The sequence below is a fragment of the Tachyglossus aculeatus genome, chromosome 7 (assembly GCF_015852505.1).
Source record: "Tachyglossus aculeatus isolate mTacAcu1 chromosome 7, mTacAcu1.pri, whole genome shotgun sequence".
NCBI lineage: Eukaryota > Metazoa > Chordata > Mammalia > Monotremata > Tachyglossidae > Tachyglossus > Tachyglossus aculeatus.
Genome location: NC_052072.1, coordinates 48,769,281 through 48,791,434, shown reverse-complemented (window position 1 = coordinate 48,791,434; position 22,154 = coordinate 48,769,281). Strand labels below are relative to the sequence as shown.

General features: G+C 41.4%; 1 protein-coding gene across 1 annotated transcript in view; it reads right to left on the bottom strand.

Moving 5' to 3' along the window:
* COL18A1 (collagen type XVIII alpha 1 chain) overlaps positions 1–22,154 on the bottom strand; it is a 108,882-nt gene that overhangs the window by 26,651 nt on the left and 60,077 nt on the right. The window contains exons 13-22 of the mRNA XM_038748676.1: positions 21,422–21,484; positions 20,365–20,400; positions 15,427–15,567; positions 13,928–13,999; positions 10,917–10,943; positions 8,185–8,229; positions 6,980–7,042; positions 6,053–6,088; positions 5,753–5,842; positions 961–1,023 (exon numbers count right to left, since the gene is read on the bottom strand). Coding sequence (XP_038604604.1) covers positions 961–1,023; positions 5,753–5,842; positions 6,053–6,088; positions 6,980–7,042; positions 8,185–8,229; positions 10,917–10,943; positions 13,928–13,999; positions 15,427–15,567; positions 20,365–20,400; positions 21,422–21,484 — 636 coding nt within the window. The remainder of the gene's footprint in view (positions 1–960; positions 1,024–5,752; positions 5,843–6,052; positions 6,089–6,979; positions 7,043–8,184; positions 8,230–10,916; positions 10,944–13,927; positions 14,000–15,426; positions 15,568–20,364; positions 20,401–21,421; positions 21,485–22,154) is intronic.

Below are 22,154 nucleotides of genomic sequence, written 5' to 3'. Positions count from 1 at the left end.
GCTCATTGGGTAGGCCAGGGCAGATTGGTAACTAGAATCTGTATCTACTGATTCCATCCCCATGCTTGATCCACTGGACCAAAAGACTGTGTTCAACCCAATTTCCTGTATCTACCCCTGTGCTTAGTACAATGCCCAGCACATAGGGAGCACTTAACAAATACAACAATTATTATTATTACCGTCAGTTTGTTTTTCATAATTTCAAAAGGGAAAAAAAAAACAGGATAGGATAGAAATTTTGTGTGGGAAGGTGAGGGCATTTTCTTCCTTTCCAAGGAAGGGAACAAACTGAGCTGAGAGGATTAGAGTATCAGGCAAAAATCAAAGAGTTAGTGGGTTTTTTGAGGTATTTGTTCAGCGCTTACTATGTGCTAAGTGTGAGGATAGATACAAACTAATCTGGCTGGACACAATATGGGGCTCGTAATATTAATTCCCATTTTCCAGATGAGGTAACCGAGGCACTGAGAAGTAAAGTGACTTGACCAAGTTCACACAGCAGACAAGTGACAGATTAGGACCCAGGTCCTTCTGGCTCCCAGGCCTGTGCTCTATACAATAGGCCACGTTGCTGGGAATGCCTTTACTTGGGGTAATCAGATGGAATCTTGACGTCAAATATTTCAATTTTCTATCATGTTCTACTGAGTCTGCACACAGGCAATAGGAATGGAGATTATACTAAGAGCCCATATCATTTAACTCAAACTCTGTAAATCATGAAGAGCCTTTTATCTTTTATCTCCACCTAAATTTTACCAGCTTTGTATGCTCCACCCTCTATCCACAATTGAAGGCTTTTTCCATGTTCTACTTGAAGGCTCTTCAAAGTCACTAAAGATTTTCTTTCTTGAACTTCAATAAACTTAGAGCTAGGCTGAGACCTCATCAATCTGGAAAGTAATTTATTTTCAGCTAAGAGAAAGAGTTGGGGAAAATCAAACTCAGCTGTCTTACCTTTGGTCCTGGAGTACCCCAATAGCCTTTCGATCCTAAGTCTCCCTTTGGTCCAATTGAACCCTGCAAAGGAAATCATAGAGGAATAACTAAGAAGGGGACTTCCAAATAATTTCACACCCAACCAGCATAAAAAGGCCAAATTCTGATGTGGAGATGAAGGCTGAACACTGATTAAAAAAACAACACAACAAAAAAACACTATTTTCCAGGATAGCTAAGATGACTATGACATCAAACTTAGCAAACATAGAGGCTGGCCTAGAACTATAGATCACTTCTTTCTTAAGATGAACACACATCAACACTACATAAATAAGTAAAGGCTGCAGTGTAGGACTTTGATTATTTTAATTTCCATTCAAGTGTGACTAATTGTCATGGGACCAACAACTCCCTCCAAAATGCTCAATCTGGTCTCCATTAAAGAGGGGGCTATCATGTGAAATCCTTTTTTTTTTTTAAAGAAAGAACTTCAATGCCATCTAGCTCATTACAGGCAGGGAATGCATCTGCAACTTCTGATGTATTGTACTCTCCCAAGTGCTTAGTACAGTGATCTACACATAGTAAGCACTCAATAAATGCTATTGATGAATTGATTAAGCACTTTTTAAAATGCTTTATTACTTTATTGTTACATCTCTTGCTGTTAAGTATGTAACCAGATTCATGTGTTGCCTAAACTGCTTGGCAACAGAGTATCACTAATGAAATGGCAGTTTCCCTGCCATCATGCATGTTAAAAGTCTAATATTGTGCTATACATTCAGTGTGTTCTTGGTAAAAGGTTTAGAGATTTTTGAGGATGAGGCTATGTTTACTGACTACTTTAGAAAGTTAACTATGGCTCTGTGTAAAATAGACTGAAGAGGCTGGAAACAGGGAGGCCAGAAAAGAGAACTGTTAATCTAGTCAGGAAAAAATTAGGTAAATAGGGAGTGCTGGTCAGGTGGAGAGTAAGGGATGGATTGGTGAAATATAACTGAGGAAAGACAAACACAACTTGGAAATAGATTCAGTGCGGGAAACTAAAGATGACAACAAGATTCATTCATTCATTCAATCGTATTTATTAAGTGCTTACTGTGTGCAGATCACTGTACTAAGCACTTGGGAAAGTACAATGTGACAATAAAGGGTGACAATCCCTGCCCACAGTGAGCTCACAGTCTAGACTGTGAGTTTGAGGGACAGGGAGGTTAAAGATAAGCTCAAGAAGAAGGTTTAAAATGGAAGGTTATAGCTCCCATTTTTCCACTATTAAGTTTAAGGTATGGCAGGTCATCCATTTCCTGAAGGAAGGAAGAAAATGGATTGTAGAACAGGTGAGAGAGTTCAGAGTCAAAAATGTAGATTTGTCTAGAGCTGGGAGTTGGAATGATATGAGCTGACATGCTCCCCAACTGAATGGAAACAAGGAGAAGGAAAGGGCCCAGAAATGAGCCCTGGACAATCCCCAGTTAGTTTGGGAAGAGAGGAAGTAGAGACAGCAATGGAAAATGTGGTGGATGAGAACCTGGTATTGTGCCTATAAAACCAAGCTCTGCAGAAAATTTCTAGGAAAAGTTGGTCAGACAGGGCAAAAGGAGCAGAGCTGTTCTGGAAGGATTAGAACTGAAAATAGATAATTAGATTTCACCAGAAGGTCACTGGAAACTTTAAAGATGGTATTCTCAGTTGAATTGAGGACAAAAAAAATCTAGATTGCAAGGTGAATTTGAGAGAGAAAATAGAGGCAGTGGGTGCCTAGAACCCACTGGACATTTTAAACAGAAAAAGGGAAGAGTGCTGGCAATGTCTGGAAGCTGTGATAAGGGGAGGTCAAGGGGTAATGCTTTCAGTAGACAAAAGACTGCAGCCTATTTAAAAGTAGAGGATAAAGAGGAACCAGAAGGTAGCAGTTAGAAAGAGGAGGAAAATTTTTTAAGAGATGAGAGGTTAGGTCTCATGCATAAGTAGCAGGGTTAGCTTTACAGAGTAGGTGAGAATGAACAGAGAGAATGGAATAGCTAGTGTTTGAGGCTTCTATCTTGTTGAAAGCATTTGAAAGAGCACTAGGAGATAGAGAGAAAATGTGAAGAAATACGATGATGCAGAAGGAAGTTGGAAGTGTATTTGGCAGTAAATGCTATAGCTAGAAAGTCAATGAGGAATAAATAGTACCACAGTATTGTAATGAAGGTGCTACTGAATCCTTTATTTTCAGCACCTGCTTAGTCCAGAAAAATGCATTCCTTTTTTATGATATTGTTAATCAATTACTAAGGGTCAGGCACTGTACTAAGAAGTGGGATAGATACAAGTTAAACAGGTTGGACGCAGTCCATATCCCACGTGGTGCTCACAGTCTTAATCCCCATTTTTCAGATGTGGCAAATGAACCACGAAGAAGTAAAGTGACTTGCCCAAGGTCACACAGCAGATGAGTGGAAGATTGGAACCCAGGTCTTTCTGATCCCAGGCCCATGCTCTTTCCATTAAATCATGCAATTTAGCATTCTTAAAAGTTCTTTCATAAATATGAACAAAAATAAAAGTGTGAGGCTAATTTAAGAATTTATTTAATAGAAATAAAAAGACAAGCAGGTACCCTAGTCATTAGCAAAAACAGAAAAGTGACCGCTTCTCTACCACCTCTTTTCTAGGCTTATATGACAAATGATGTTATCAAATAGGTTGAATTAGAAATGGTAGAAGTTTGAGGTCAAACCACGTGCTGAGAACACAGCATTTCCTGGTTTACCCTGTGCAAACTATACACTGTTATGCAGGCAATTATGATCAAATGCTGCTCAGTCAGATATACATCTAGAATCCTTAATTAAGAAATGCAACAGAACTGACTGGAAATCAAATGTGCTACCTGCCTCTGGCCCTGGCAAACTTGTAGATGCTTTCTTTAAAAACACAATATTGAGAAATTTGATTAAAAATTTGAGTTTCATGTTTTAAACCCCAGCTTCCCAATAATTTAAAAAAGGATATCAATCATTTTTTTCCATCTTTTTAATTATTTTCAAACCCCTCTCAAGATTACTGGTCCTAAGTGTCTTAACCTGGAACACTAATTAAAATCCCAAAGACTACATTAAATTTTCCCATTTCTTTTCTTTTCCATGCAGGCAACATTATCTATTATTTCGGGTTCAGATTGGAAATGAAATCAACATGATTGAGTCCTGGGGAAAAAGGCATAATTTCGAATCAGAGTGACTTTACATTTCCAGAGCAAAGTGACACCACTGCTGATATAAATACTGGTAAGAAAATAGTAAACAAAAAGGGGGAAAAAGTAACATTTTTCATCCAATTAGAAAAAAGAATACTTTATGTACTGCTATAGAGTTTCCTCATATGCCTTAGTCCTGATGCATTTTAAAAATTTTTCTATAATATGGGAAAAGACTAGCATATGTGTATATATGTCTTAATAGAGATTATATGTAATCTAATCTATATAATCTAATAAAATATATGTAGATTTATTTAGAATTCAATCCAGTTTATTCCACATGCTGTGTGGATTTAGAAATTGTAGGGAAAAGTGAATTTATTTCAAAATCAAATTCTTGTTTAGGAATTCGAATAGCTCAAAATGAAAAGTGGCCTAGGTGATAAGATATATATACATATCTTATTAGAGAGTAAAGCAGAGTGACATTTCCAGGTTGAAAAATAACAGCAATGACATCCCATGTAATGAAAAAGAACAAAATCCAAAAGTTCTCTAAATTCACTTAATGAATTTAATTCTCTTTACCTCTAATAGGAGCATTTAAATGTATACAAGATACAAGGTTATGATATTGGACATGGTCCCTAATCCAACTGGGGTTCATAATCTCTTATCCCCATTTTACATATGAGGAATCTGACCCAAAGAGGTTCAGTGACTTGTCCAGTCACACAGTAGTAGGGCAGTGATGGAGCAGGGATTTGAACCCAGATCTCCTGAATCCCTGTTTTTTAATGGTATTTGTTAAGTACTTACAATGTGCCAGGCACTGTAATAATAATAATAATAATGATGATGGCATTTCTTAAGCACTTACTATGTGGAAAGCACTGTTCTAAGCACTGGACTAAATGCTGGGAGTAGATACAAGCTAATCAAGGTTGGACACAGTCCATGTCTCACATGGGATTCAGGTTTGAACTCCCTTTTGCAAGTGAGGTAACTGAGGCACAGAGAAGTCAAGTGACTGGCCCAAGATCACACAGGACACAAGTGGCAAAGCCAGAATTAGAACCCAGATCCTTCTAACTCCCAAACCCCTGCTCCATTCCCTAGACCACACTGCTCTATCACCTAGGCTACTTTTCACTTTGAGCTATTCAAATTCCTAAACAAAAATTTGATTTTGAAATAGATTCACTCTTCCCTACAATTTCTAAATCCACACAGCATGTGGAATAAACTGGATTGAATTCTAAATAGAAAGCACACTATAAAATAAATGATTTACTAGACATCTGAGAAATACTCTTTCTTCTTCAAGCTTAATGCCTTGGTCTAAAACTAACATTAGATCCAGATTCCTGCTCTGGACCACACTCATCTCGCTTGAGTTCTGAAAAATGTGGCACAGAGATGATCAGGTTTGAATTCACAGACAAGGAACAGTACTACTACCACTGCTACTGGTACAACTACTGGTACAACATGATCCTATGGGAGTAGGAGAGTATGGGAAGCAAAAATTCATTTGAACTTCCAGAATAATTGTAAGGCTTCTTCCACACATGTAGAGCGGAGAAAAAGAAGCCAAGATAAAATGACCATACTTACATATTCAGGTGATACATGGACGATCTGTCCAGGTGGTCCTGGTGGTCCGGGTAAACCAGGATGGCCCACTCCATCCTTCCCTGGTTCGCCCTGCAAGAAAAGGAAGAGGTGAAAAATGTTCATTCAGAAGGAAGTCTGACAAGTGAGCAGACAGTCCATACCTACCCTTTTATCCTCTAAGACCATTCACTGCTGCTGCTGTACTAGGTACCTGGGAAACTAATGATTCAATATTCTGGCCACAGTTTCAAAAGAGATGAAAAGATTTACTTGTTTCTTAGAATTTTTGATGGCACTTACTTTTTCTCCTGGGGATCCTCTGTCACCTTTTGGGCCCTAAGTGGGGAGAAGATGTAATGATCAGTCATGCACGGAAGGTCAATTAATCCAGAAGGTGACAACAAAGCAGGTTATGAACTAGTTCCGGCCTGAGTGTGGTTTTCCATTTACTCATAAGTTCTGACATTCCCTAACTCATTCTCTGAATGTGACTTTCCTTTTACTCACAGACTGAAATTTCAGTCTATTCTCCATCTGTATCTAGGGGAAGAGAAGACAAGGTGCACAGGAAGAGAAGATGGGAGTGATGGAGGCCAGACAATATTGGGAAATATTGTGTCGATACCTCCATTCGTCCAACTTCCCTTAGTAGTTGGAGCTTTCCGAAGATTAGAGTAAATAGAAACAGTAGAATTGAGAGGAAAATACAATCCTTGAAGCAGGCATCAAAACAACCATTGTTATTAATGAATGCCAACCATCCCTTCTATCTGGTGGAAAGGAGGAGTTACAGTCTCTTGACTAAATCATGTCAAGCAGTGTACTTTCCCCTTTTCCTTTAATCAAATGTGTGTGTGAGGGGCAAAGGGAGGCCAAAAGGATTCTGGGACAGCTGACTAAAGTCTCAGAATGCTACTATAGCCAACCTGAACAGGCATCGAGAATGCTACAGAAGACCAAGAATTTAAGATGGGCAGAGCTTTTAGGAGTTGGGGCAAAGTAGGCTGAGCTGTTAAACCTAGAACTTTGTATAGTCTTCTGAAATTGCCCGGACCCACCTTCAAGCGATGAGGAACTATGACAAGTAAATCAGCACACATGATGAGCTAACAAATGTCTTTCCCCTTGGGAGTCTGAAGCAAGGACCCAGATTTGGAGGTAAGGTTCATCTACTACTCTCATGAAGGATTTCCAATTTGCAAAGTCTCTAGGGTGGAATGTACTCACCTGAGGCCCTTGAGGACCCTCCATCCCGGGTTGGCCAGGCAAGCCTGGGGCTCCATGATCTCCCTGTAATGCACACACACAGAAAAGCAACATGACTCCTCAGAGTGAGCTATAATGCTCAAAAGATATTGACTGCAGGCTTTATAGCCCCACGGGTCCAGGAAACAGCCCCAAAGACAACCCAGGACAACTGACATTACTGCTCACATTTAAAGGAACATTTGATATTTTGGGAAGGTGGCTTATAATTAATGAGGCACAAATGACACACAACCTACAATGACAGAGTGAGTCACAGGCCAAGAGGCCACCTAAGACTTGGATTAGTCCTTCTCTGAAACAACTCTGCTTCTTAGGACAGGGAATATTGAGGTCAATATTAAGGTGTGCCTCATACTCTCCTCCCAGATGCTACCAGGATGACTTTTCACCAGAGTAGCAGGTGGAGATGGGAGCAGGGGTAGGGAGTACTGTATAAATGGCCACAATCCCTCATTCAAGTCAATGATATTTATTGAGCCCTTACTTTGTGCAGCGCACTGTACTAAGTACTTGGGAGTCAGAGGTCATGGGTTCTAATCCTGGCTCCCCCACATGTCTGCTGTGTGACTTTGGGCAAGTCACCTAACTCCTCTGAGCCTCAGTTACCTCATCTGTAAAATGGGGATTAAGACTGTGAGCCCTACCTGGGACGTCATCACCTTGTATCCTCCCTAGCGCTTAGAACAGTGCTTTGCACATAGTAAGCACTTAACAAATGTCATTATTATTATTATTACAATATAACAATAACCCCTGCTCTATGGGAAGTAGACCCACAGTAGACACCCTTTTCCCCCAGAGGCTAAATAATAGTGGTATTTTTAAGTACTTACTATGTACCAAGCACTATACTAAGCGCTGGAGGAGAAACAAGATCATCAGAGCCCACATGGGGCTCACAATCCTAAGTAGGAGGCACTGAATCCCCATTTGGCAGATGAGGGAACTGAGGGACAGAAAAGTTAAGTGACTTGTCCAAGGGTAAAGCAGGAGGTATGTGGTAGAGCCGGGATCAGAACCCAGGTCCTCTGACTCCCATGTCCGTTCCCTTTCCACAAGGCCAAGCTGCTTCCCAAAGTATGAGTTTCGAGGAGGTTCCATCTGGAGTTCTTGCTACACATAGGTTTTGAGATTTTCTGATCCCGGAAAAGATGCTTTCTTACCTTCGCTCCAGGTGGGCCAGCTATTCCAGGAATTCCATCGTCACCCTGAAATTAAAAAGCCAAACCATCTGAAACTAGGTAATGCAGCCCAACTAAATGAAAAACAGTCATTACAAGACTGCTCTTTCCCCAGAAAGTACAAAAGAGCAGAGTAAATGGAAGCTATTTTTCACTCCAAATATGACAAATGATTTACACTGAAAAAGTGCCTGCCTGGAAACAAAATGCTGTAAAAATTGCACAATTCCATTACAATCATAGTTTTATTAAGCCCATGCAGCGTCTAATCCCTTAATTTCCTATGTATAGCTAATGATTTGGGAACAGAACCTTTTTTCAGTTTTACAAATACAGATGTGAACATTCCAACTGAAATCCAGTTCAATGCTGGCCCTGTAAAAAAATCAAATACTAAAGCAAAATTGATTTTCATTTGCCCCCTACTATAATAATACTAATACTACTACTAATAATAATGGCCTTTATTAAGTGCTTACTATGTGCAAAGCACTGTTCTAAGTGCTAGGGAGGTTCCAAGGTGATCAGGTTGTCCCACTGGGGGCTCAGTCAATCCCCATTTTATAGATGAGGTAACTGAGGCACAGAGAAGTTAAGTGACTTGCCCAAAGTCACACAGCTGATAATTGGCAGAGCTGGGATTTGAACCCATGACCTCGGACTCCAAAGCCCTTAGTCTTTCCACTTAGCCACACTGCTTCTCATACTATGAATCACTTAGCCTGTGAATCTTTTCCATGAAGAAATGTTGGTATTTTACAGTCCCTCAGTTCAAATGACAGACAACAACAGTCCCATCAAATGATGGGAAAGAGATCCGAATAGCCTGATTCTCAATGGTCTTGTAGAGTCTTCTGGCAAAAGTGTGAGGCTGACGGGGGAAGCAAACAAGAAAATTCTTCTAGTTGAGGAATTTGCAAACTTTTAGCATTTTAAAAACCATTCCACTGTGGTTTTCAAATCACATAGCAAGGCCTTCACCCATTGAAACTTTTTTAATGGTTAGTTGTGTTTGTTAAGCCTTAACTATGCATCACACAGTGTTCTAAGCACTGGGAATGCTTTAGTTCCTTGCTTTTCCCAGGAAACACCAGCAGCATGGAGTCTTCTGTACTTTTCCAACATTAGGAAGGCTGTGGTTGTGACTTATAACTGTTGGATTCTGAGCATACAGGAGCTTGAAACTCTCCTCCTCTAACCATGAAACTCTATTGTTCTTATTGTATTTATCATTTATTGCCCTGCCGCTCATATTTTCTTGTTATTGTTTCATCTTTCCCAATGAATCGGTCACAAACTCTCACCTTCCCTTTCATTTTTAGGTTGTGATTCTCTTGAGCTGCTAAGGATCACTCCTAATTCTCCCCACACTTTTCTCCTGTAATCAGTACGGTGCTCGGCACACAGTAATGAATGTCATTATTACTATGAGCCATCCATCTTCCTGCAGTGGCCTTAAGGAATGGTCCCTGGAGTTGCAAACAAGCATCAGATAGAGCAGACAGGGAGATAAATTGTTCCAGTTGATGCCCTCGGATGCTAGCTTCCCACAGCTCGTGCTTCCAGAGCCACTGACTGGCCTTCGCTTTTGGCCAGTGTTTCCTCTCATCTGCTTCAGCTAATCCTTCTCCACTTTGGACTGGGATCCCTGTGCTTCCCTTTCTGGAGGGAGCAGCCACTGCTTCAGTGGGCCACCACGTTCTGCTTCTGGGGATAGCTGCACCATGGGACTACTCTACCACTTAGAAAGGCAAAGGAGAGAAAGCCACTGAGAGACCATTTTGGAGTTAAATGTTCTTTTCTGGGATACTAGTAGATTAGGATAAGAGACTCAAATTCACATTTGTGCCATGGCTCTTGTTATTCTTAATAATAGTGGTGTTTGTGAAGCACTTACTATGTGCTAGGCACTCTTCTAAGTGCTGGGGTAGATACAAGATAATTGGGTTGGACACAGTCCCTGTCCCACATAGGGCCCACAGTGTTACTCCCCATTTTACAGATTAGGAAACTGAGGTGAAGAGAGATTAAGTGTCTTGTCCGAGATCACACAGCAGACAAGTGGCAGAGCCGGGATTAGAACTCATGTCCTTCTGACTCCCAAGTCTGGCCATGAGGTTTCTCATATTCTTGTCTTAGAGCAAGTTAAGCATACCATTATAGATGCCACATTGTTCACCATTGGAGCAAGGGTGAAAAGCAGGTGGAGGAGACATTGGAGTGGGATTCAGGCTAGGAAGAACAAAACTAATTTGGGAGACTCTTCAGCCCCACACTCTTGAAGCTCTTAGATCTTGAAGGAGGTTCAGGTTAAGTAAAATGGGAAGTCCAGCCCAAACAGCTGTGGACTGAGAACATGAACTTGCTCTAAAAGCTGAAAACTCCACTCACTATGGTCAGTGACTTTCACAATTTAAAGTCAGAGAACAGACTGAGGTAACAAGCTCTCCCTTCTCATGCTTCTTGCGCTATAACATAGCATTTGATCCAGGTACAATTCAACGTCATTTTCTTAATTCAGAAGTCGAATGTCAACACGTAGAAATGAGGCAGTTTTAAATCTCTCACTGAAATTTTTAAAAAAACAAACCCCCCCCCGCAAAGACTATTATGGAAAAGCAGCATAACCATGGGAACTAGGTTACTGCAGCATAAACAGAGCCAAGCACACAAGGTTAAACGCATTTAGAACAGGAATGAAAATGTTTCCTGACCTTGAGTCCAGGCAGTCCAGGTGGGCCCTAGTTGAGGAAAAAATAAACACCAAACAAGATATCAGTGCAACTACCTAGGGAAAATTTTTGGTGACTACCATAAAGAGTAAAGCTTTGAAAGAAGGCTTCAAGAACATTAAAGGTATAAATCCAACCTGCAACTATTTAATTAAGTACAATAGCATGGACACATAATGGAAAAAAGAGTGAATTCAAGAATAATGCCAAGCTTAGGGATTTGAGAGATGGGGAGGATGGGACACTTAGGTGGAGCAGAGGATTTGGGAGGGAAGACGAGGGGCTCAGTTTTGGACATTCTGAGTTTGACATGGCAGCAGCACATCTGGGTACACATATCCTGGAGGCAAAGGAAATGCAAGATTGTGAAAAAGGAGAGAGGGGGGTCAGGATTTGGGAGTCATTTGTACAGAGGCGGTAGTTGAAGCTGTAGGAGCACAGGAGTTCCCTCAAGGGAGTGAGTGTAAATCAAGAAGTTAAGGACACCTATATTAGAGACAGAGAAAGAACCAGCGAAAGAGACAGAGAAGTGAGAGGAGACACAGGAGAGAACCATGTCAGAAAAAACAAGGTTCACTAGTGTTTCCAGGAGAAATGAGAGGTGCACAGTATTGAAGGCAGCTGGGAGCCTGAGGACTATTAGCACCATCAATCAATTGTATTTATTGAGCGCTTACTGTGTGCACAGCACTGTACTAAGCACTTGGGAGGGTACAACATAACACAGCTGGTAAACACATTCCCTGCCCACAACAAGCTTACAGTCTAGAGGGGGAGACAGACATTAATATAAATAAATAAATTATGGTTATACACATAAGTGCTGTGGGCCTGAGGAAGGGGTGAATAAAGGGTGCAAATCCAAGTGACACAGAAAGGAGTGGGACAAGATGAAAAGAGGGCTTAGTCAGGGAAGACCTCAGAGGAGATGTGCTTTTAATAAGGTTTTGAAGGTGGGGAGAGTGATCATCTGTCAGATATGAAGAGGGGGCACTGTAGTAAGTGCTTGAGAGAGTACAATATAATAACAGAGTTGGTAGACACGTTTCCTGCCCAGAATGAGCTAGCACTGTTCTAAGCACTGGGGTAATCAGGCTGGACAAAGTCCTTTTCCAACACTGGGCTCACAGTCTAAGTAGGAGGGAGAACAGAAATTGATTAAATCCTCATTTTGCATTTGAGGAAACTGAGGAACAGAGAAGTTAAGCAACTAGCGCAAGGTCACACAGCAGTCAAGGGGCAGAACTATAATTAGAACCCAGATCCTCTGACTTCTAAGTCCACACTCTTTCCACGAGACTACACTGCTTCCCCAAGTGAGAACATCTGAAAAACGTAGCACTGAAGATTTTTTTTTTTTAACAAACACTTTTTCCTTAATCTTTTCCCAAAACAACCCTATGGAACTGATCAGCCCTGTCACCCCAAATTTAGAGATAAAAAACTGAGCCTCAATAAAACCTCTGGAGTTCAGGCAAGTCAGTAGACAAAGAGTAATTACAGGTGGCAACCTTGGAAATTCTGATCTGTTACTTAGCCTGAGTCACCTTTCCTACTACTCAAATTTCACTGAAACCGCAGCAAGTTCACATAAACCAGATATATTTGGGGTTCCTGTTATGACAGCAAGCACAGGTTTTTAAACTCCTTTGATATTTGCTTGTGTCTTTTGTGATTTTACTATCACAGAGTGAAAAACCTGTTTTTAGTGAAAAGTTGATATTTTTCCAGTGTAAACACAAGAAACAGAATATGGCAAATTACCAAATTTTTAAACAATGCATTTCTTGTTTGGTGCACTGAAAATCATTTGAATTTAGACTCTAATTCACCTAGAGTTCATTTGCGTTTTGTAATCCCCTACATTTATGCTTCAACATTCCCACCATCAAGCTATATCTATGTAGATAATTGCTGATTTTCTTCTTCCCAATCTATTTATGAGAATATGCCATACATAATCACGGTAGACAAAGGAAATTCTAAATGGCTTAGGCTCAAGAACAATTTCTCCTGAGTACTGATCACTATATTTCTGCATATTCCATCTTCCACAAAATACATGATTATGTTCCAGTCCTGTTTATTTCAAATGGAAAGAAACCTAACTATAACCTTCTCCTGTGGGGAAGAGAGCTTTAAATTGAGTAGAAGGATTTATCCATGGCGTAGTACTTGGTTTAACTTTCCCTAGCCTCCACCCATACTTTTTTTTATTAACTTTAACTTTTCTCTAGGCTGTTTCATGGCCCATTTCCTCTGTCTTACCTCTCTGAAATTCCCTGTCAGTATATGAGCCTTGCACTGTATAAGAATCTAAATAACAGCCGTCTAAGGCTGGTAATGGACAGTGATAGCCATCACATGCCTAGTCTGTGACCTAGAGTCCTAAGAGTAAAGGCTGATTAGGCTTGGACTGAACCTGGAGTTGAATTTCCCTGTCCCCACAGTCTTTGGGCTCCTTTAGTCTCCTATTGGATCAACTTGGCTCGGGACAACTTCAGATCTTGTATTTCATTATGATGCAGTTAGGTTACTTTAGATGATATAACACATTATTTTTGAACATTGTTTCCTCCTCGGCAAAGGGACAGCCGGAAGGCTCTAGTGGTGTCAGTGACCACTCTACCTAGGCCTTAGAGACATTCCCCTATCAGCCAATTTATTTCTGCTTTCAAGCAGTGGATCAACTTAAGAAGATAGCGTATTTTGGAAGCAAGCCAATTTCCAATTAAATCTCTCCTGCAAACTGATAATTCTCAAGTAAATTTTCATAAGAAGTGCATCTACCAACTTTGGTACATTGTACTCTCCCAAGCTCCTAGCACAGCACTCTGCACATGTTAAGCACTCAATAAATATTATTGGTGCATCTACCAACTTTGGTACATTGTACTCTCCCAAGCTCCTAACACAGCACTCTGCACATGTTAAGTACTGAATAAATATTATTGATTGATAGACCCAATCCAGTAAGTGGTCTTTGCTCATACCTGAGGCCCTTCAAGCCCTCGAGGGCCCGAAGTACCAGTCAGAAATGGAATCCCAGAGCCTTCCATGTCATCCTAGGGAGGGAAAAATGGAAAACTCAGAGCAAAAAGCCAAAAATCCAATCTTAGTAGACCTTAAGTATCCAAAAAAATAGTTCCCTTATGGAGAACTGGCAAGAAAAGGAAAAGCAATACATATTTTCAACAAATAGTAGAGTGGCCATCTGTTCCTTGAGCGATCTCTCCCAGACAACGCTGGAAAAGGTGTCTCTGGTATTAAAGGGACATTGGTAAAGCTGGAATCCACCAGTTGATCTGCCTTACTTCTTTCTGACAGCGTGTACACTTGCTAAGATGATAATTTTTTTGGTTCCTCATGATAAATTCCCTTTGCCCTATAGCCAGCAAACCATTTTGTCTCTGCAAACAGGGAAGCCATGAGAGATGGGTTTGAGAGTTTCAACATCCCAGAGGTCTTTGACTCCAGAGACACAGTTCTCCAGGGTCCTTTTAATTGGGTCCACTAGTAATCATTTCATGCCATTTTTAGAGTGCAGATGTCTTCACAAATTTGCAGCTCAGAAGACAGAAATGGACAAGCTGTTATCAACCTGTCACTTCATGGCCCTTACCATTCAATGGCACAGTCAGTAATCACTTTGGGATAATAGATATTACAAGGTTTATGGGCAATTACATAAAGTGAGCCCAAATTTAGTGTGAAACTACAGTCTACCCAAAAGAAACAAAACTGTGATTTTTGTCATGTTTCCTTCCCGTGTGCAAAATGAAAGCAATGAAAAATGCTGTAAAGAGGACAAGGAAAAAAATTCAATTCAGCCAGAACTGAATAGTTTACACAGACAGGGTCACTGTTAAATAGTGGCTGTCCAGCAGCGTGTGTGTGTGTGTGTGTGTGTGTGTGTGTGTGTGTGTGCATGTTTTCCCAACCAGCTGAGGACTCCCTGTGTGTTGTTGCACAGAATGGGACAATTTCTATGTGCATGGTGTCATAGAGACTGTCATATATATCATTATTATCATCAACAATAATGATAATGATTATAATAATAATAATTTTTTTTCAGCACTTACAATGTGTATAGCACTGTTCTATGTTCCAGGGTACATACAAGCTAATTAGGTTGGACACAGTCCCTGTTCAATGTAGGGCTCACAGTCTTAATCCCCCTTTTCCAGATGAGGTAACTGAAGCTCAGAAAGGTACAGTAACTTGCCCAGGTAATACAGCAGACAAGTGGTGGAACTGGGATTAGAACCCAGGTTCTTCTGACCCCCAGGCCCACGCTCTATCCACTAGGCCATGCTACTTCTCAGCGACACACCTTGGCCTTTTCAGCTACTCACTCATTTATATGCTTTGTGCATGTGCACTGCCTCCCCAGACAAACACACCCAACCTTCCCCCCCACCCCCCACCCACATCCAGACACACACATATGCACTCTGTGAACACAGAAGTCCAAATGGTTTCTACTTACAAATCCAGCTCCGAAGCCGGGACCCGGTGGGCCGGGTGGGCCAGGCGGGCCAGGCTGCCCTGGGGGTCCTATGGGTCCAGGCTGACCATCCACACCCGCTTCTCCTGGTTTTCCAATGGGACCATCTTCTCCCTTGCTACCCTGCAAGGGAAGAAAAAAGATTGAACTCTTCTTTTTCCCCAATTTCTCCAGAGTGCTTCACAGGGTACTGCTGTTTGAGCGGTAAATAGCACCACCATCTAAATAGCCCTTTGGTCCAAATATTAAATGCCTGATAAACTGGAGAACTCTTCTTGAATTTCCACACATTGACAGAAAGCACTGCAGATCCGAAGTCTGGGCAAACAGTGTAAACGGCAAGAGCAAATGGGGAGGAGGGGTGAGTGAGGACAAAAGGAAGTCCTGAACCCCTTGTGACAAATTTTACATACACCTTCATGTGTACATGACACTCAGAAATATAACCTACATGCTCTATTTTATGACAAAGAAAGTAAAGTCCTGGGAACACTACTAAGACTGAGATGCAGCAGGTAGAGCTTCTGGGCAACTTTCCCCCCCTTTCCTGCTTTGCCAGGATTTCTCAATCCTGATGTGCAAAATTCAAGGTCTCGCTCAGGGCCTGAGAAGAACAAATGTGGTCTGAATCTGGCAACGGATCACCACACCACATTGCAAAAGAATGCAGTCTAAACGCCTACCTTAGCTTGTGAAAATGGCTCCTACTTGGCAAATCTATTTAGCTACTTAGCAGTCTCTTTTGCTTGTATCCCAAACTGAAAGAAAATCATTCCCTTAAAATACTGTCTTAATCTTTGGTCCAGATGGGAAACCCAAAACAGTTCAGAAGTGGGAGGAGAGGGGAATGGAACCAAACAGATATTACACTGATCCACAGAGAGTCCTGAAATTTGCGCTCCAGAATGCCTCAGTCTTTAACTAATGTGAACATTTAGCACAAATACATTCTCTCTATTAACTACGTGCTGTGCTCTCTAAGAGGAAAGAGCCACTTCTATTTATCCTGAATTTCATTTTCCAATGTGTGTTTTAAAGTACTTTTGCATACTAAGTTAGTACTTAAAGTTGGTTGGCATGCATACTGCTCCTTCAATATGTGCATGATAGCAATTTCTGACATTCACAGTACGGCAAAATGCCAATGAACTGAACTTTCAATGGTCTGAACCAGATAGGTAATTGAATAAATTTGGGTTTTGGTATTTTAAACAGGTATATGCCCAAGGTTCAGAAACTCTCCTTTCCACTGAATATTAAAGCTACATGCACAGGGTCAGCATTTTAAAAGCATTAGTGCTTATTCTAATGCTTTTAGTATTAATAAAGTACTTATAAAATTAGAAATGCATCTGACAAATCCAACAGCAGAGTCCAAGTCATTCTCAAGTCTCAGTCACCTGGAAGTCTTGTATATCACTGCAATTCATCACCAAAAAAGATTACATTTTATCTAACGTGCTCTACAATCCAAAACCATGAGGATGTGGTACCCCAATGCCGACAGCTCTTACGATTTCCTAGCTTAATCCCTTAAATCATTTTAGAAAGAAATCTGTAACTCCTATAAAAACCCACTTGCCTTGCAAACGCTCACTGTATATGAATCATTTACTGGTGTTGGGGTTTTGAGCAGATTAGATTGCCTTCTAAGGAGAGGTTTAGAAACATATACCTACAGATACGTTCCATCTAAATGAATCACTACTGTTGTTTTCCAACTCATTCTACATAGTCAGAATCATGCAAGGGGACCACACACATTTAGCCTTTACCTCTAGCCTGGATTCTCCCACAGTGGGGGATGTAGAGTAGGAAGAAAGAAGTTCTAACAGGTAGGAAGGGATAGTAGGCAAGTTGCTCTGATTAGACAGGGGAAAAAGTGAGTAGAGACAGAAAATCAGCAGTCTGATAAGAAACGGTTTTATCATGAGCCTTGGCAGTCAATCAACTGCCACGATGCCAAGCGTTTGGAAAGCTACGCATGGCTGAGACATGTACTAGAGTTTGCAGTTACATGGAAACTATGTTCTCTGCCTTGGGTTTGGGTGGGCAATTCTTCGGGCCCAAGATCGTTGAAGCTGTTGTGGCCAAAGTGACGAAGGGGCAGGAAGGAGGCGTCTGAAGCTCAATTCTGTGGATGGTGGGGGCTTTCTGGCTCTTCATCACCCCACCCGCCATGGCTCTCAAGGTTACAGAATGCCCGGGGCATCTCTAGCTACATCTGCAAATGGCTCAGATCCCAGCTAGGAGTTGCTGTGGGTGGAAGCCACTGACTCAGGGCCAGCTGGATCTGATCTGCAGGACATATTTTGCCCACCCCTGCTCTACAACACTTCTGGATGCCCCAACGCATCCTAAGTGGAGCTGAGTAAGAAGAAGATCCATTCAAATCCACAGTGATGGCACACTCAATTCAGGGTTACACAATAATGATACAATCAAGGCAACAATGCAAACATTCCACAGTATATATATACATATATTACCATTGTGATTTTTAAGAGTACAGACATGCATTGTTACTGGAAAAAAAACAAAACTTCATTCATTCAGGTGAACGAGGAGACTAGGCATAGAGACAGAGGTCTCCTTCTTGCTACATGTGAAACTCACATAGCAACAGATAAGCTGTTTGTCAAAGAAGACTGTTTCTGTACATCTGCCCCAGGCTACCTTCAGCTGGGGGAGGCCTCAACATTTCTTAACCAAGTGACTTCTAAGCACTTAATCCAGAAGCACTCACGTATAACAGAACCAGTTGGAAGACTTCATGGCTAAGCCTCAAGAGAGTCAGTGGATAGCTAAGAGAATAAGGAAATTATAACACAGCTACCAAGGTTATGAATAGTGAACGGAGGCTATGACAATAGAAATGTGACTGACAAAAGCAAAGTGAATGGGGGGTGTGGGGGTCATAACAGCAAATGGCCAATAACCAAGTCAGTGATGGAATTCAAAAGGTTTATTGAAAGGGAAATGCACATAAAATGGTCATTTCCCATGGCCCTTTGTGAAACACCTTTTTAGATTGCTAGAAGGCTGGTACGTTATTAGACTACAGCCCTTGAGGATAATCATATAAACCATCTTTTTTTCTTGTGCTAATTACTGTATTTATTCTGGGTATCCTTTTCCCCACCTGATAAGAATTCACATTCTATTTCTGCTTTATGGAGGATCACTAGGGGGTTTTTTGTGGGTTTTAAAATGTTTCAAATTTGACATGACCATTTTATTCACCTGCTTACTTATGGATTTTCTTATATAGTTTTACACAGAACTCTGAGCAGATGCTATTACCGGCACTGAATTGGATACTATGCAATGTTGTCATTAACAATGCCAATGAACTGTATACTAGCACACAAGGTTTTTTGCAGAAAGAACAAAAATGATCCAGGCAGTATCAGAGTAGCTTTTGTTCAATGAGGAAATAAGCACCAGGCATCTTTGCAGGCAGTATTTATTCTGCATCTCCAAATTCCAATGTTTGAAGTCAAAATGATTCCCTCTCCTGACCAAGTATCAGTTCGACTGGGTCCCTGAAAAATCAATTGTGTTTCTCGCTGTTTCAAAAGGCAGTAGCAACTACATCACTGGGCTGTCAGAAACAAGTGAGATGGAAAGAGAGCAAAGAGTAGCCTTTCCCCACTTGGAACCTCGGCATTTTTGCCAGCAGATCGGTGAAATGACACGAGGTGCAAGGACATAAGGCTGAAGATATGGTTGTAATCCTGTTCTGACCCTCCAGGAGGGTGAGGGGCATAACATGAAAACCCACTGAATGCATTCTGTGGTTGATTTGGAAGCCTCACCCTCGGCTTCAAGGCTGTCCATCACCTCGCCCCCTCCTACCTCACCTCCCTTCTCTCCTTCTCCAGCCCAGCCCGCACCCTCCGCTCCTCTGCCGCTAATCTCCTCACCGGGCCTCATTCTCGCCTGTCCTGCCGTCGACCCCCAGCCGACGTAATCCCCCTGGCCTGGAATGCCCTCCCTCCCCACATCCGCCAAGCTAGCTCTCTTCCTCCTTCAAGGCCCTACTGAGAGCTCACCTCCTCCAGGAGGCCTTCCCACACTGAGCCCCCTCCTTCCTCTTCCCCTCCTCCCCCTCTCCATCCCCCCGCCTTACCTCCTTCCCTTCCCCACAGCACCTGTATATATGTATATATGTTTGTTCGTATATATTACTCTTTTTATTTATTTATTTTACTTATAAATATCTATTCTATATATTTGATTTTGTTAATATGTTTTGTTTTTTTCCCTGTCTCCCCCTTCTAGACTGTGAGCCCACTGTTGGGTAGGGACCGTCTCTATATGTTGCCAACTTGTACTTCCCAAGCGCTTAGTACAGTGCTCTGCACACAGTAAGCACTCAATAAATACGATTGATTGATTGATTGATTCCCAGGGTTGGATCAATTCACAGAAGATTCCGCAGGAGTGGGACCATTGTGGCGGTGCTGACCTCTGAAGGACACTGAGCCCAGTGAAACGTAATGCAAATGTTCCAAATATGACTTTTGTTTAGAGGAAACTTCTGACACCAACAGTGTTTGTGCTCGAGTATCTTTGATACTCGACATAGAGACCTCCCCCTTGGTAAAGGCAGCCAAATCATAAAGCTGTGGAAATGTACTGTTAAATCTTCTGTCTTGTTGACAAAACTGTCTCAGTCCCCTGTTCCCCCAGCCCTCCCAACTCCCTCTGGGTGGCTGGAGACAGCCAGTGTGGTGACCTAGAGTGGAGAAATGTAATCTGCTGACAAAATACAGTGCAAACTCTGATACTGGCCCCTATAACAGAAGCGATAAAAACAATTCAATTCCAAACATGTCTTGGAAATTAGCATAAGCTAACTCCCTAGGAGCAGCCTCAGGTTTTAATGTCTAATGCCAAAGAAAATTTTAACTATACCTTGAGTCCAGGAGCTCCAGGGAGGCCTATGACACCCTGGGGAAAGAAAGAGGGAAGAATGACACCATTATCAGACAACAGTGGGAGCCAATAAAGATGAGTTTTTAGACTGTGAGCCCACTGTTGGGTAGGGACTGTCTCTATATGTTGCCAATTTGTACTTCCCAAGCGCTTAGTACAGTGCTTTGCACATAGTAAGCACTCAATAAATACAATTGATGATGATGATGATGAGTTGCTTTAATAAAAAGATTTTAAAGGGACATAACAGCCCTTACTATTTCTAAACAACAGTCCATTCTTATTTTATTAGATTTCAAGCTCCCTGAGAGCAGAGATCATGTCTAGTAACTCTTGCATTCTCCCAAGCACTGAATTCAGTGCTCTGCATTCAATCGTATTTATTGAGCCCTCACTATGTGCAGAGCACTGTACTAAGCGCTTGGGATAGTACAATATAATAGACACATTCCCTTCCCACAAAAAGCTTACAGTCTAGAGGGGGAGACAAACATTAACACAAATAAATTACAGATATGTACCTAGCCTGAGCACTATGTGATCGGTAAATACTACTGATTGATTATTTTTGGTTTGACCAACTCAATCAATAAATCAAGCAATGGTATTTATTGAGTGCTTGCTCTGAATCAAATTCTCTAGCCTCAGGTTCATGCTTCAAAAATTAATTTATTTTTGATAAGGAATACCCGAGTGGCTTTTGTCAACCTCTGTACACTCATTTTAGTTCATTCAATTAGTCATTCAGTCATATTTATTGAGTGCTTACTGTGTGCAAAGCACTATACTAAGCACTTGGGAGAGGACAACACAATAATAATCAGACACATTCCCTGCTCACAACAGGCTTACTGGCTATTGGGTATTGCTTTTAAATTGTATATAAAGGTCCTATGCACTTAGATGAGTGGAAACAGGTATATTCATAAAAAGATTTACTCATGGCAGGAGTATTTTTCAATAGATTTGTCCCTCTGGGGGTTGTTGCTTTTTAAGCCTCTAGACAGAATTCCTACCATGGACACAAATTACTTACATTCTCTCCTTTTAGCCCCATCTCTCCTTGGTTTCCAACTTTTCCTGGTGGCCCTGGAGGACCCTGGGTTAAAGGAAAAGAAATGCATGGTACCGTAGTGATTCAGTTGCAGAAAAGATAAAATGTTCAGATTTTAATGATTCAGAGAGTCCCTGAACTCTTTCTTGGGAAAAGCAGAAACCCAAACACAGAAAAGAAATAATATCCAAGATTTTGCACCCACTAGCTGTACAAATTACTTCGTGGTGATGATAATGATAGTAATAATAATAAAACCCCTTGGATTTGTGGAGTGCTTTTATTTTTCAAAGTGCATCCCCATCACATATCTCATTTTATCCTCACAATAGACCTGTGAGGCAGGGGGAGGCAGATATTATCATGCTTATTTTAGAACTGAGGAAATTGGGGCCCAGTGAGGTTGAATAACTTGCCTAAGGTTATACAGCAGGACAAAGGCAGAGCTGTGATTAGAACATAAATCTCCTGGCTTCCAGTTCCATGCTAGGCCAAACTGTACAACTGAATCATGTGGGAGCCTCAGAGCACAGGGCTTAAATCTTGTTTACACTAAACAAGGGCTTCTAAACCAGGTCCAAAGCAAAGCTGCTTAACTTCAGTTTAATCTAAATCCATTCAGCTGCCCATGAGTGGGATTAGACGTCAGTGGGAAAGGAAGTTTCCTGATACACAGCTAAAAGGAGAATGGCAGAAGAAGCCCCTTGCCTAACCC